Source organism: Pteropus alecto, unplaced genomic scaffold, assembly GCF_000325575.1.
Source record: "Pteropus alecto unplaced genomic scaffold, ASM32557v1 scaffold106, whole genome shotgun sequence".
NCBI lineage: Eukaryota > Metazoa > Chordata > Mammalia > Chiroptera > Pteropodidae > Pteropus > Pteropus alecto.
Genome location: NW_006442103.1, coordinates 9,839,270 through 9,851,591, shown reverse-complemented (window position 1 = coordinate 9,851,591; position 12,322 = coordinate 9,839,270). Strand labels below are relative to the sequence as shown.

The following is a 12,322-nucleotide window of genomic DNA, read 5'->3' as shown; positions in this document are numbered from 1 at the left end:
ACCTGTCTTGGAGATTGGCCCCCCTGGCCAACCACTGGACTTCCTGAGCAGAGGGCCCTCTGGGAGCAGTGCCCATCTTATACCAGAGCCCTGCTGCCCCTGAAGCCCCCTCAGTGACCAGGCCCTGTTTCTTAAGTCGGGATATTTGGGGAAGCTATCCAGAGACTGCAGAAATAGGCTGCTTTGACTGTCCTCTTATTTTCCCTTAAAACAGTGAGTGGTTTTTAAACTGTGTTCCAAGGAACTCTGGATTTCCTGAAAAGGCCTGCTTTGAATTCAGTGGCTGCTCAGGCTGATAAAAGATTATAAGTTCCATCTTTGGCTCTTGCTATTAAAATGTTTTGCTCGTAAATAGAGCCTTATGACTTTTCTAAATTAACTTTGATAATTGTTATAAATTAAAATATATAAATGTATACTTCCAATCTACTATATCTATTATTTATAATTATAATCTTATACTTAATAAGGTTTCATTTAAAAAATTGTACTGCTTAAAAAAAAAAAGATTGCAACCCCTTTCCCTAGCTCTCCTAAGCCTCTAACCCTGAGTTGCTTTTCCTTCTTGCTATGGCATCGTGCACTTTTTACTGTCTAACATACTATATAAATTTTTACACATGTATTATTTATTGTTATTCTTTACGTCTGTCTTCTCCCCTCCTGAATGTAAATTCCATGAAGACATGGAGCTTTGTCTATTTTGTTCACTGCTGTATTCCAAGCACCCAAAATAGAGCCTGGCAGATAGTAGAGCTCAATAAATACCTATTGAATGATTTCAGTTTTATTTCCAGAGTGATTGGTGGAGTGTGGATTGGCAAGGGTCCTCTAGGGTCCAGAAGGCAAGAGTTTAAGAATTATCGGTCTTGAGCTTGACCAGATGGATGGCTGTACTTCCTGTTTCTCCCAGGGTTTGTTGGCAGCCCCCACCAAACTCTTCCCGCCCTCAGAAACATCACCTGAGTATTTGTCAGGGTCGCACTGATGGCAAGAAGTTTCTCCCTTATTTGAATAAGAGTTGGCTGGACAAAGTTTGCAAAAAGAGGAGCCCTGCTTGTCTGCGTACGTGCCGGGTTTGCAGGGGAAACATTCTGACGTGTAGGCCACCCCTAGGGAAGAAGAACAGCATAGAAAAGCAAAAATTGATCCTAAGGACTGAGCCCCCTGGGAACTGACCCCCACCCTCCCCACAGAGTTACAAGGCCAGAAATTCAGCGGCAGACTCCAGCCCCAGCCCTGCTCTTCGTACCTGTTATGGCAATGTTTCTCACCAGCACAGGCTTGGAGACTTTGGACCACACTGAGAAGGCCGTGGTTCTCCAATAGAGGACATTATTGCCTCGATTTAGCTCGACCTAAAAACCACCAACAGGAAGAGTTAGTTCAGTCTCAGAAAACAGATAACCCTAGTCCGCTGGATTAACCTCTCGTTGGGACCTCCTCTCACACACAGTCTGTTTGGCAGTGCCTCTTCTGATCCTCCCCCTCAACTTCCTCAGCTTTGCCCTTCCTCCCATCTTGGTTTAGCTCCCCTCTCCTTCTAAGCCTCCTCTACCCCCTCCCCTGCCCTCTCCTGCTTCTCCTTCAAGCACAGATACCATGAGCCTCTCTGTGGTGAGACTGATATGAAGGGACCTGAAGGTGCTGACAGAAGGGGCACTGTTTCTATTTATTCTTCTCTCATTCTTCTCTGGTTCTGTTTATCCGTGCCCCATCCCCAGAAGACCTGGCCCTTAAACCTGGCAAGCTGCTTGTCCTTGGAGTCAAGTCATAGGAACAAGTCAGCACACACCCATATTCTGTGAACTAAAGAGGAGAGAAATTATAGCATCCTCATCATGTCAGACCTCTGCTCTCTAGGGAGAGAGGGGTGGAAGCCCGAGCTGGGAGGAAGTACTCCTTAGAGGAAAGGCCTTTGGTCCCTATCTTGGGATTTCTAGGAAAGGCTGGTATCTCCAGGAAAGGCTTAGGAAGGCTGGTATGATACTCACGCTGTGGAATTCCCATCCTTTCTCTGTGGTCTTCATCCACCTGGAGTCATCTGCATTGGGCTGGCACTGGTCATTCTGAACCTGAGGCAGGAGGAGTTGGGAGCAGAGTCTCAGCCTTCTGAAGGAATGGGTTCCTTACCCCACACTGCAGCAGCCTTTCAGGGACCCCTTCTCAGGAAAGAAGAGTTGCCAATTTCCTTTAGGAGCGGAGCTCAGAACATATGAGCCTTGAAGCAGGGCGGGAGCTAGTCACACACACAGAACGTCAGGGTATTGACACCAAAGAAGTAACTTGGAACTCAGAAAGGGTTACATGCTGCTTTCGTGTCCGAGCGGGGCAAAACCCCTAGGAACTCCCAGATTCTACTCTTCCACCTCAGAGTCCCTCGCCTCTTGAAGCTTCAACTCATTTTGCCCACAGTTCTCTCCAGAAGGAAAACCACTGTGGAAATCTCCCAAGCAGGACTATGCTTGTCATTCCTGCAAATGAATCTGAGCATCTTTACCTCCCACCCCTCCTCCTTGGCCAGGGGCTTACAAAAAACTCAAAGATGATGCTGGAGTCTGGGTAGTAGTATTCGAAGTTGACAGTGCCCGACTGCTTCAGGTTGACGGCGTACATCAGCGTGGCCGTGCACTCGTCTGTGTTGGAGGAGATGTAGTCGCCGAGGGGAACCCACTTGGACCTGTGAGTTGGAATGGGAGCTAAGTTCAGTATCAGGGCCATGGCCCATCAGGCTTTGTGTGATGTGCAGGTCTCATGTCCTGCTAGGTCTCTGGGGCAATTCCAGATTTGTGCTTCACAAGCAGAAGCTTAGACCTGAAAATACTCAGTGAAGAATGACTTCCAGTTTAAGGAGCCTGGAGGTACAGCCAACAAGAGGTGTGCCCCCACATTATACAGGATTACCCAGAAGATAGATGGCAGGTGAAGTTGGGGGGTGCGGATAACATTTATTGGTTGCTTACTATCTCCCAGGTACTAAACTGCTTTATGATTTTTTTTTCGTCAAGAAGAAGAAGTATGTAATGGATGATGAAACTGAGGCTTGGCGAATATCTTACCCAACATATGCAGCCTGCAAGTGGCAAGGCTGAGATTCAAACCCAGGTCAGCCTAACTCCAAAGCTGTCACAAAAAGTCAGTAGATACAGCTGTTCTTCAGGACTCATAAGTTCATCAGTCTACTTCACCTGTTTTTTCTGGAAATGTCCACTTTTAGATGCTACAGGTAACTAGATTCTATGGGATGGGGAAGGCATGTTGATTTAATTTTCAAAATTTCTCTCAACTCAGGCCACCCTGCCCAAGGGCTGGCTCTCCCTCCTCTTCCCCACCACTACCCTCAGCTCTGAACTTGGCCTCCTAACTTACTTTCCTGCATCTAGTCCTGCCTCCTCCAAACCCTTCGCACTGTGGCTGGAGAGACCGTCCGAACAAAAAGCTGACCATGCCACTTCCCTGCTTAAAATCCCTGTGACTGCCTGTTGCCCTTGGGATAATTACAGATTCCTCACCCACTCTCTATAGTGCAGCCTTAGAGAATTTCTTTTGATTTTTCTGTTCTCTCACCCCTGGGTCTTGCCACATGATATTCCCTCTTCCTGGAATAAACTTCTCCCTCCTCCCTCTGTTAATCCTTACTTGTGTCTTAGAATAAATGCCATCTAATCTGAGAAGTCCTTGACTCTTCACCTGCCTCGGCCGTGTGTGCCCTTAACTCTCACTGTTTCCCGTCTCCAACCTCCTTCCTGTTACACACTCCTGTCCCCACCGCCAGGTCACCGCCTTCCTGAATTTGGTGCTTCATATCCTCATGTAGTTCTCTGTCCCTTACTAATTATGTGTGTATCACTAAACGACATATTATATAGTGCTTTGCATGTTTTTTAAATTTTAGGTGAATGGTATCATAATTATGTGTTCTGAAATTGCTTTTTTTTTCTTGCTCAATATATTGATTGTGGGATTCACCCATAATTCACACCTGTAGCTCTTCTATTCATTTTTACTACTTTATAATATTGCTTGGTATGGCTCTACCATATTTATTATGCATTACTTGTTGGTGGATATTCCAGTCGTTTCCAATTTTTTGCTATTGAACACACTCTGTTTGGAACATTCTCCTCCTGTCCCCTGATGCCCATGTCTGAATGCAATGCCTGGGAGTAAAACTGCCCGGTTAGAGGCTGTATAAACCTCCAACCTTACCAGCTACTGCCACATTGTTTTCCAAAGTGGTTGCTTCAGTTTACACCCATAGGCAGTGTAAGAGGGTTCCTGTTGCTCCACCTCCTCCCCCAGCTTGGAATGGTCAGATTTTAAAATCGTCAATCGCCAACATGAAGTGATAGGAGATAGCATCTCATTGGGCTGTAAATCTTCTCTCCTTAATTATTAATGAAATTGTGCATCTTTTCTTAGTTTGTTTGCAATTTGGTTCCCTCTTCTGAGCAAACATTAATAATTCTTTAATTGTCTGTCCTCCTGGCTGGTTTGCAGATGCTGTGAGGGGAGAGACCAGACTTTCCTTGCTTACTATTGTTTTGCCAGCACCAAACCCTGGGCCTGGTCCATTGGAGGGACTCAGAGGATTAAACAGATAAAGGTGGGAAATGGGTGATCAAAGACAATTCTACTATTTCACTATTTTGCTTGAAACCAGCCCAGATCTCTAATTATTAATAACGGCCAGTTAAGGGGACCTCAGATTCGTCCACTGGTTTCCCTCAGTGTTTATCAGAATAATATAGTACTTAGAGCTCTTCCACAGTTAGTGTTATTCTCAAATGGAAGCATAACCAAAATATCTAAACTGAGCTCATCCAAGACACCCCAGCTACCTAACGCTATTGATGTCTCCTATTGAAAGAGACAGTACATATTGCTGATGTGCTCCCTGGCATCAGCTATAAATAACTCCTGAAGTTGGATGAATAATTAAAAGGATGCCGTAAGTAGGTTACATTTGCAAAATGCATCACAATTCTGTTTGTCAGAGTTGTTTCTGGTGAAGATCATTTCACGTTCAATAATAACAACACGTCTTGATTGATTTCTAGTGCCAGACATCGCTCCAGATTCTTTCCACGTATCATCTCCCTACGGCAACCTATAGAAAGAATGCTCTTTTTTATGATGAGGAAACTGAGGCATGAAAGTGATTAGGAAACTTTCTCATGGTCATTTAACTGTGATCTACTTATATCTGCTTTGTTTTACTGTGGCCCTAGGGAAAGGCAAGCTTTCTAAGAGGAATTCTCACATGGCGGCCACCCAGACACCCCACCTGGCTCATGCTGTGTGGCACTGTTTCAGAAGTTCAGGTTAGAAAGAAGAAACTGTATAGGAAAACTTAGAAGCTTCCAATGTTTGAAACCCTTTTTAATGTTTATATCTCTCTCTCATTCCTGTCTTACCTTTGCAGTAATTGGGCTTCTGTCCTTTACTCTCCACTAACACACAATATCCTTTTTATATTACTCTCTCTTTACTCCTCTTCTCTCTTGATTATTCCAGTTTTGGATCTGAAGACTCTTTTCGGCATCTTAAGTCCTGGGACATTTATCCAGGAACTGAAGATGGCTGACCCTGTGAAGGGTCGGGATCTTGCCGTAGAAACTTGGGTTGGCCTGTTTTGTTCCCAATTATTTATTTCATGTGGACTTTTTACCAGATGTTAGATGTTGAAGACACAGCAAAAGAACAAGACCTGATCCCCCTCCTCTTGGAGCTCGAATTCTATTTCTAGTTGAGGAGACACAAACTTAACTAATCACACAATCATGTAGCAATAACTATGATAAGTGCCATAAGAAGAAAAACAAGATGATACAGAGTAACTGGACTCTCTGGGGTCAGGGATGGTGTCTTTGAGGAAGTGACGTTGAAGCAAAGACCTGAGAGTGAAGCAGGAGTCAGCTGGGAAAAGAGTTGGAGAAGAGGGTGTTCAGAGGCCCCAGGATGGAAGGAGCATGGCAGCCAATGTGTCCGGAGCACAGTAAGCACGAGGGGAGGTACTTGAGAGAAGCTGGAGAAATGGGCAGTGGGCAAAGGCTGGTCCGGACAGGGCCCTTCAGGCCATGGCAAGGTACTGGATTTTATTCCAAGAGCAATAGGAATCCATAGAATCCAGGATTTTGAGCGGGCAAGTACTGCGGTTGGGTTTGTATTTTAAGAAGTTCAGTCTGGCTACTGAGTGAACAGTGGCCTGGAGGAGGCTGGAGTGGAAGCACAGACTAACTGGGAGGCGCTAGAGGAAGAACGGGCAGGAGGCGACGCTGGCTAGCTCGGGTTAGGTTAGAGGCAGTGGGCGTGGATTCAGGGAGATACCAGACACTTGGTATCTTGGTATCAGCTCGGTTCTCACCTTCCTGAGCGGAGTGGGAAAATCACAAAACCTCTCTATATGGCCATCTCCTCTCTACTTCTACAGAGGAGAAACATTCTTCCCCCCGCCCAGGGGTGTCATGGACGCTTTGAGATCCAGGCCCTTCAGGATCCGTGCTGTGGAAGTGCAGGTTGTTATTAACTGGCCACATCCTGCCTTGCTGAGAGGTAATGATTTCCGGACTTTCAGTGCAATCCCCTGAGAGGGAGAAACCCTTTCTTCTCTTGGATAAGAATTGATTGAGTGAGTCGGGCCTGCACCGTGGCCAGGATAGTCACATTCTCCATTAGGACACAGATGGGGGCTGGTTGTCTTAACCTACATATTATCCCCCTTTCCAGCTTTAATCCTCTCTAGCTTTATCTCTGATGCCAATGTTATCATGCTGATGATTTTGACACATAATATTGAACTCTAAAATAACATTGTAATTGGAATATTAAATGCCTGCTGCCTGGCTCTGACAATGGTACTTCTGGAAGATTTAAATATAAGAAATAAGTATCAGTTTCAGAAATCCAAGTGTAATACAACTATTATGTCCTTTTTATCCTTTCGATTATTTGAGTACAAGAGAAACTTTCATGTATGTACTTTTCTCCCACATTCTCTGTCAATATTTAGTGAAGAGCAGCAGATGATTGTCTTTTACATCTATGTGTCCTCCCACTTTTCCTCCCTAGGACCCAACATTGCCTTGCACACACTAAATTATTTGAAGGTGGCTGCTTCGGGCAGTACAAAGCTTAGGACTAGGTGGGAATTCCATTCTCAGCACTTGTAATCTGGGTAACGAAGGACAATTCATTTAACCTCGCTGAGCTTCCGGTTCTTCATCCGTGTAATAGGAGCAGTTATACTTATTGCACAGTGTTCTTGTGAGGATTATAGAAAATAATATAGGTAAAGCATGCAGAATAGTGTGAACTATAGAAGGCACATCATTTAATTTCTGTCCCTGGCATTATGTGTCCAAAGATTTGACACGGAGAGCTTACCAGTTCTCCAAGCACCCTGGGCTGAGCTTTCAGTTACTGAATAGTTGGAAAGTTATCTGGTCACTGGGATCTCAAAGGGTTTGAAAGATATCAGCCACCACTGACCAAAGCTCCGGTCCTTCTCTGTCTCCCACAAACCTATGAACTCAGGTTTGGCAGACAAGTTTTAGAAGTCAGCACCAAAGCCAGGAAGACAGCCTGTGCTTTGCACATTGTGTTGCAAATGAGTTGAGGATGTTTATTGGCTTATCCAGAATTCTGTGGTGGCAGTCCCACTGGATTTTATTTTAAATGGACTGAGCCATTAAACCCTTGTCCATCTTACCCACCTCCATGTTTTTCACCTATCACAAATGCCTGCCCATCATTTAGTAAGCTTAGGTCAGTGAATGGGCCGAGGTGGATGTCACATTCAACAGTCCTGTGGGGACCTGTTCCATCCTCCCTGCCCAGCCGGAGGAGAAGGAGAAGAGGCTCGAGTGCTCCCTGCAGCTCCTTCCCCAATATGGGGAGGAGGGAGCTTAGGGGGTTGGAGAAGATGAGGACTCACAAAGTACAGTTCTCGGTGGACTCGGCGGTGCTGTCGTCAATCTCCATGTTGGTTGAGAGGCTGGCAAAGCCATGGGGCAGCTCATCCCACTCGTCGAACCGGATGCCCGTGCCAAGCGAGTAGCGGCCCTCGGCGCACGGCTTACACGACTGGTCCTTCATGTCCAGAAACTCTCCAGCGTTGCAAGAAAAGGCTGGAACACAGAGCAGGGACAAGGGTAGGGTGGTGAGGCCCCTGCCGCCCCAGGAGAAGTGGGTGGATTGTGGGCATCCTAAAGGGAGGAGCAGAGGATTGAGGTCTAGGCATTTAGCCCACTATGATTTAGAGCCATAGCTCATCTTGTTCCATTCTATTTACATGGACTGTCCAGATAGGCAAATTCACAGAGACAGACAGTAGATTTGTGGTGCCAGGGACTCAGGGGAGGGGTCTGGGGGAGAGATTAAAAGGGATTTGATGTTCCTTTTGGGGCTGATGAAATGTTCTGAAGTTAGTGGTGATGGTTATGCAACTCTGTGAATCTTCTAAGAACTGATGAATTTTACACTTTAAAAGGGTGAATTTTGTGAAATGTAAATTTCTCATTAAAGCTGTTATTAACAACAACAACAGCAACAACAAAGATGTAAGGCCATGGAAGCTCTGCCTTGCTGTGGGGCTTAGGCTTGTCCCTGTCAGTCTCATTTCCTGAGGGAGCAGATTCTGCCTTTCTGAGCTCGCCAGGGAAAGGAATACCATGGCCTCTCGTGCTGACCCCTCTGAATAGTGCCTGGCCCTTCAGCCTTGCGTTTCCCCCTTGAGTCTCTGGCCTCTGTCTCCTCCTTTCTGCTTCCATTGCCACCATGCTGGTTGGGATTCTCATGACTTTTTAGCTCAACCTCTGCACTGTCCTCCTAACTAGGTCCCCATTTCTTGTTTTTGCTCATTCTGTGGTCAGAAGTATCATTCTAAAACCCTGATGTGTACTGTTATTCCTATTATTTAAAAAATAATCGGGCAATCCCCTTTGATTATAGAATTAAGCTCTCAGCCTGGCATTCAGTCTTCCAAAATTTTCCCCCAACCTAACTTTCCAGCTTGATCTCCCACTGCAGACCTTTCTCCACCCCAGCTCCATCCATCGCCTTCCCTGTGCTGCCTCCTTCCCAGACTATATGTTCTTCCCTGAATGTGTCTGGTGTTCTTTCACCTTTAAACTTTTGCTCATGGTTCCCCCAGCTGTTCCTGATCCCTAAGCATCCATAACGCCCATTCTTTTTCACTTCACATTAACACATCATATTGACGTGTGCCTCCCACTAGGCACCGAGCTCCTCCAGGGACGGTGGCTCAGTGACTGACACAGACATAGCAGGAGCTCCATAAAGGTTTTACTGAAAAAAATGAATGGATGAATGAATGTCTGCTCCTTCCACCAGCCTGTGAGCTTCTGAAGGCAGAGACTGTGCCTTACTTATCTCTGATTCACACAGCACGGGCACAAAGAAGGAGCTCAGTAAAGTTGGCCAAGTTAACTGAAGATGGCTCATCTGTTTCCATTAGTCACCCTTCAGTTCTGCTCAGATCTTAGCAATATCCATTCGTTAATTTAACAAGTATTTACTCACCTACCAGACAAGGTACTGTGCTAAGCTTATTTTAGAATTTAAATGCTCTCAATCTCCTTTCCAAGTCTTTAAGTATTTCTTGATTCTAGTCCCGGATTTTTGTTGTTATCTCCTTTGTATTTCTAAAAAGAACATTGCAGTGGAATGAGCTGCCAGTTGTAGAAAAGTTCTGACTACTAAGTCACAGAAGTGGGGACAGAAGCTGCAGGCAAGTCATTGCCTTGCTGATTGCACAGTCAATTGCACAGTTGGGGAAGATTCTCTTCCCTGAAGTGATGCCCAGTGCATTTGAAAGGTCTGTCTCTACAGAAATTCATCTTCTCTGGCTTCCTTTTCAAGAAAGAAAGCAAATCGCAATCTTTCCTAATGACTGATTGTGGCTGGTGAGTGAAGACTGGAGAGAAATGCATAGGCAAAAAAAAAAAAAAAAAATGTATGCGAACTGAAAAGAAATATCTGAGTGGCACACAGCTGGAATTACTTATACTTTATATCCTGATGGGATTTAAATTTAAAAAAAAAAAAAGCAAATTCAGATACTCAGTTTGCATCTATAAAAAAGATTTCAAAAGGGTTGGGGATGGGGACTGAGGAAATATCTGGTTCCTTAAGGCACCCGCGCTGTCGGGAAGGGCCTAGCTTGGATGGCAGGAGGCTTGGGGCAGAAACCAAAGCTGAGCGGCAGGGAGGCCCTGGAGCAGGATGGCTGCTTACAGCACTCGGTGCCCTTGACAGGGTCGGGGAGGCTGGTGCACAGGCCTGGGCTGTGCGGCACGGCGACCCTCCACCTGGAGCCTGTGCTGTCACACGCGGTGTATTCATAGTGGTACTCAGACTGCAGGGGAGAGAACAATGGGCAAAATGTGTATTAGCAGTGATTGAACAGTAACAGCTTCCCAACCGCCCCACTTAGTGCCCAGTACAATGGCTACTGACTCTCATCAACATAGTAATGGGCCCTGGTACCTCAGTGGGGAGCAAGGCATCACAGGACCTACAGTTATTTAGACCATTCTCCACCCAGCCATGGTCTAGTCCTGAGAAAACCCTTGCTATTTAATTAATTAATTAATTAAATTATTTATTTATTTATTTTGCATGACTCTCTTTGCTGTTGTATATAAATAATGCCTGCTAGGCCAAAGGAATATGCGAAGGTAACTAAAAAACAGGCTAGAATCAGAGTTTTTCTTATCCCAAACTGTAGCATTTATGAGCAAGGACTGGTCCATGAAAAATTTAGAAAGGATTATCACAGAAGCTATATTTCTTTTTCCTAGTGTTTTTCATGCTCTCTTCTGCCCAGAAAGACTATGAATTTTCACCTTGCATTTTATAAAAACATCATATTTAGCTCACGCAAGTGATGTGCTCTCATCATGTGAATCTATTCATGCCAATTTCTCTGTGCAGTGAGAAACTCACAGTTCAGTTGCTTTACCTGAACTAAGAATAAACTGAATAACAATAACAAAACAGCCGAATCAAGCATTAAATAGAATGACAACAAAAACAATAGAAAGCACTACTTGGGAAAAAGAAAACACAGTAGACATGCCAAATGCCCCTAAACGGTTCTTACTCTTTTAAATCTTGTAATAAACAATAGACCACAGAATTAATGTGGTTTTGGCTCTGACAAGTATTTTACAATTTGCACTAAAACTATATTTAAGTACAGAACTACTTTATATTACTGTGTCCATAAGAAAAATAGATTTCATGTCCCTTTTTCAACCCATATGAAAGCATGACTGCATAACATGTATAAATGCAAGACAGACTAAAAATGAGACAGTTAATTTGAGAGTTAATTAATGAGACAGAACCAAAAGGAAAAAGTATCTCCTTTTAGAAGAGGTAGACATACTGCATTTCATCTACTCAAAATGCCTATTTCTTTCACATTTTAACATCTATGAAATCAAGATGTTTGGCTTATAATTGACACAATGAGGAAGCATCGTGTCATATTTTAACTGATAGTGTCTTTGTGGCACACAGAAAAATGGTGTGTCTTAGAAGCAATGGCATCTCAGATTTGTGGAAATAAGATAAACATGTTTCTCGAGCTGTAGTTTCAGACACTTAGGCTGATAAGAGAACAATTTTACAGCTCCATTTTTATTTTCCTTTATTATAAATATTTACCAAATATATATTGTATGCCCAGCACTTAGAGGTACTAGATGTTGTGTTGGGTGTAGTTCAGGACAGCAACACATAAACCCGGCATTTCATCTAGAAGGAGAAGATACAGAGGAGAAGGGGACAGTTTGGGGAGCTGTGAACCTAACTCATGATGAGACTCTTCGGCTTTGCATTTAGATGTCAGTGTAGTTTAGGAAAGAAAGAATATCAGGATGGGAATTCATTGTGCCTTTGAGCTAACATCTCTCTAGATCTGTTTTTCCTCATAATTCCAGTCTTCTCCTTATCTCAGAGAACTCTGAAATTAAAAAATATGTATAAGCAAATTCAGATACCCAGTTTGCATCCATGAATAACATTTCAAAAGGATTGGGAATGGGAAGTAACTGCGGGAAAGATCTGATTCCTTAAGGCACCCTCACTGTCAAGAAGGGCCTAGTTTGCCCGCATTTAAGATTGTGACTTGGATATGTGTCATATCATTGTGCGTGAGGGAGGAATTGTGTGCTGAATATACTTGTGTGTCTTCTTTGTGAATCTGTATATTACACAGACTATGCACTTTCAAAGACAGATGACTGGGTAAACCAAGGTGCTGTCAAAGAATTGATTTGTTCACAGATTATAA

General features: G+C 44.2%; 2 protein-coding genes across 5 annotated transcripts in view; one reads left to right on the top strand and one right to left on the bottom strand.

Annotated features, from left to right (window-relative positions):
- CUNH1orf194 (chromosome unknown C1orf194 homolog) overlaps nucleotides 1–12,322 on the top strand; it is a 72,049-nt gene that overhangs the window by 27,501 nt on the left and 32,226 nt on the right. The window lies entirely within an intron of this gene.
- The window catches only part of KIAA1324 (KIAA1324 ortholog), a 59,608-nt gene that overhangs the window by 21,703 nt on the left and 25,583 nt on the right, over nucleotides 1–12,322 (bottom strand). Inside the window, exons 2-7 of the mRNA XM_006919591.3 lie at nucleotides 10,258–10,378; nucleotides 7,937–8,129; nucleotides 2,533–2,680; nucleotides 1,995–2,075; nucleotides 1,253–1,358; nucleotides 963–1,112 (exon numbers count right to left, since the gene is read on the bottom strand). Coding sequence (XP_006919653.1) covers nucleotides 963–1,112; nucleotides 1,253–1,358; nucleotides 1,995–2,075; nucleotides 2,533–2,680; nucleotides 7,937–8,129; nucleotides 10,258–10,378 — 799 coding nt within the window. The remainder of the gene's footprint in view (nucleotides 1–962; nucleotides 1,113–1,252; nucleotides 1,359–1,994; nucleotides 2,076–2,532; nucleotides 2,681–7,936; nucleotides 8,130–10,257; nucleotides 10,379–12,322) is intronic.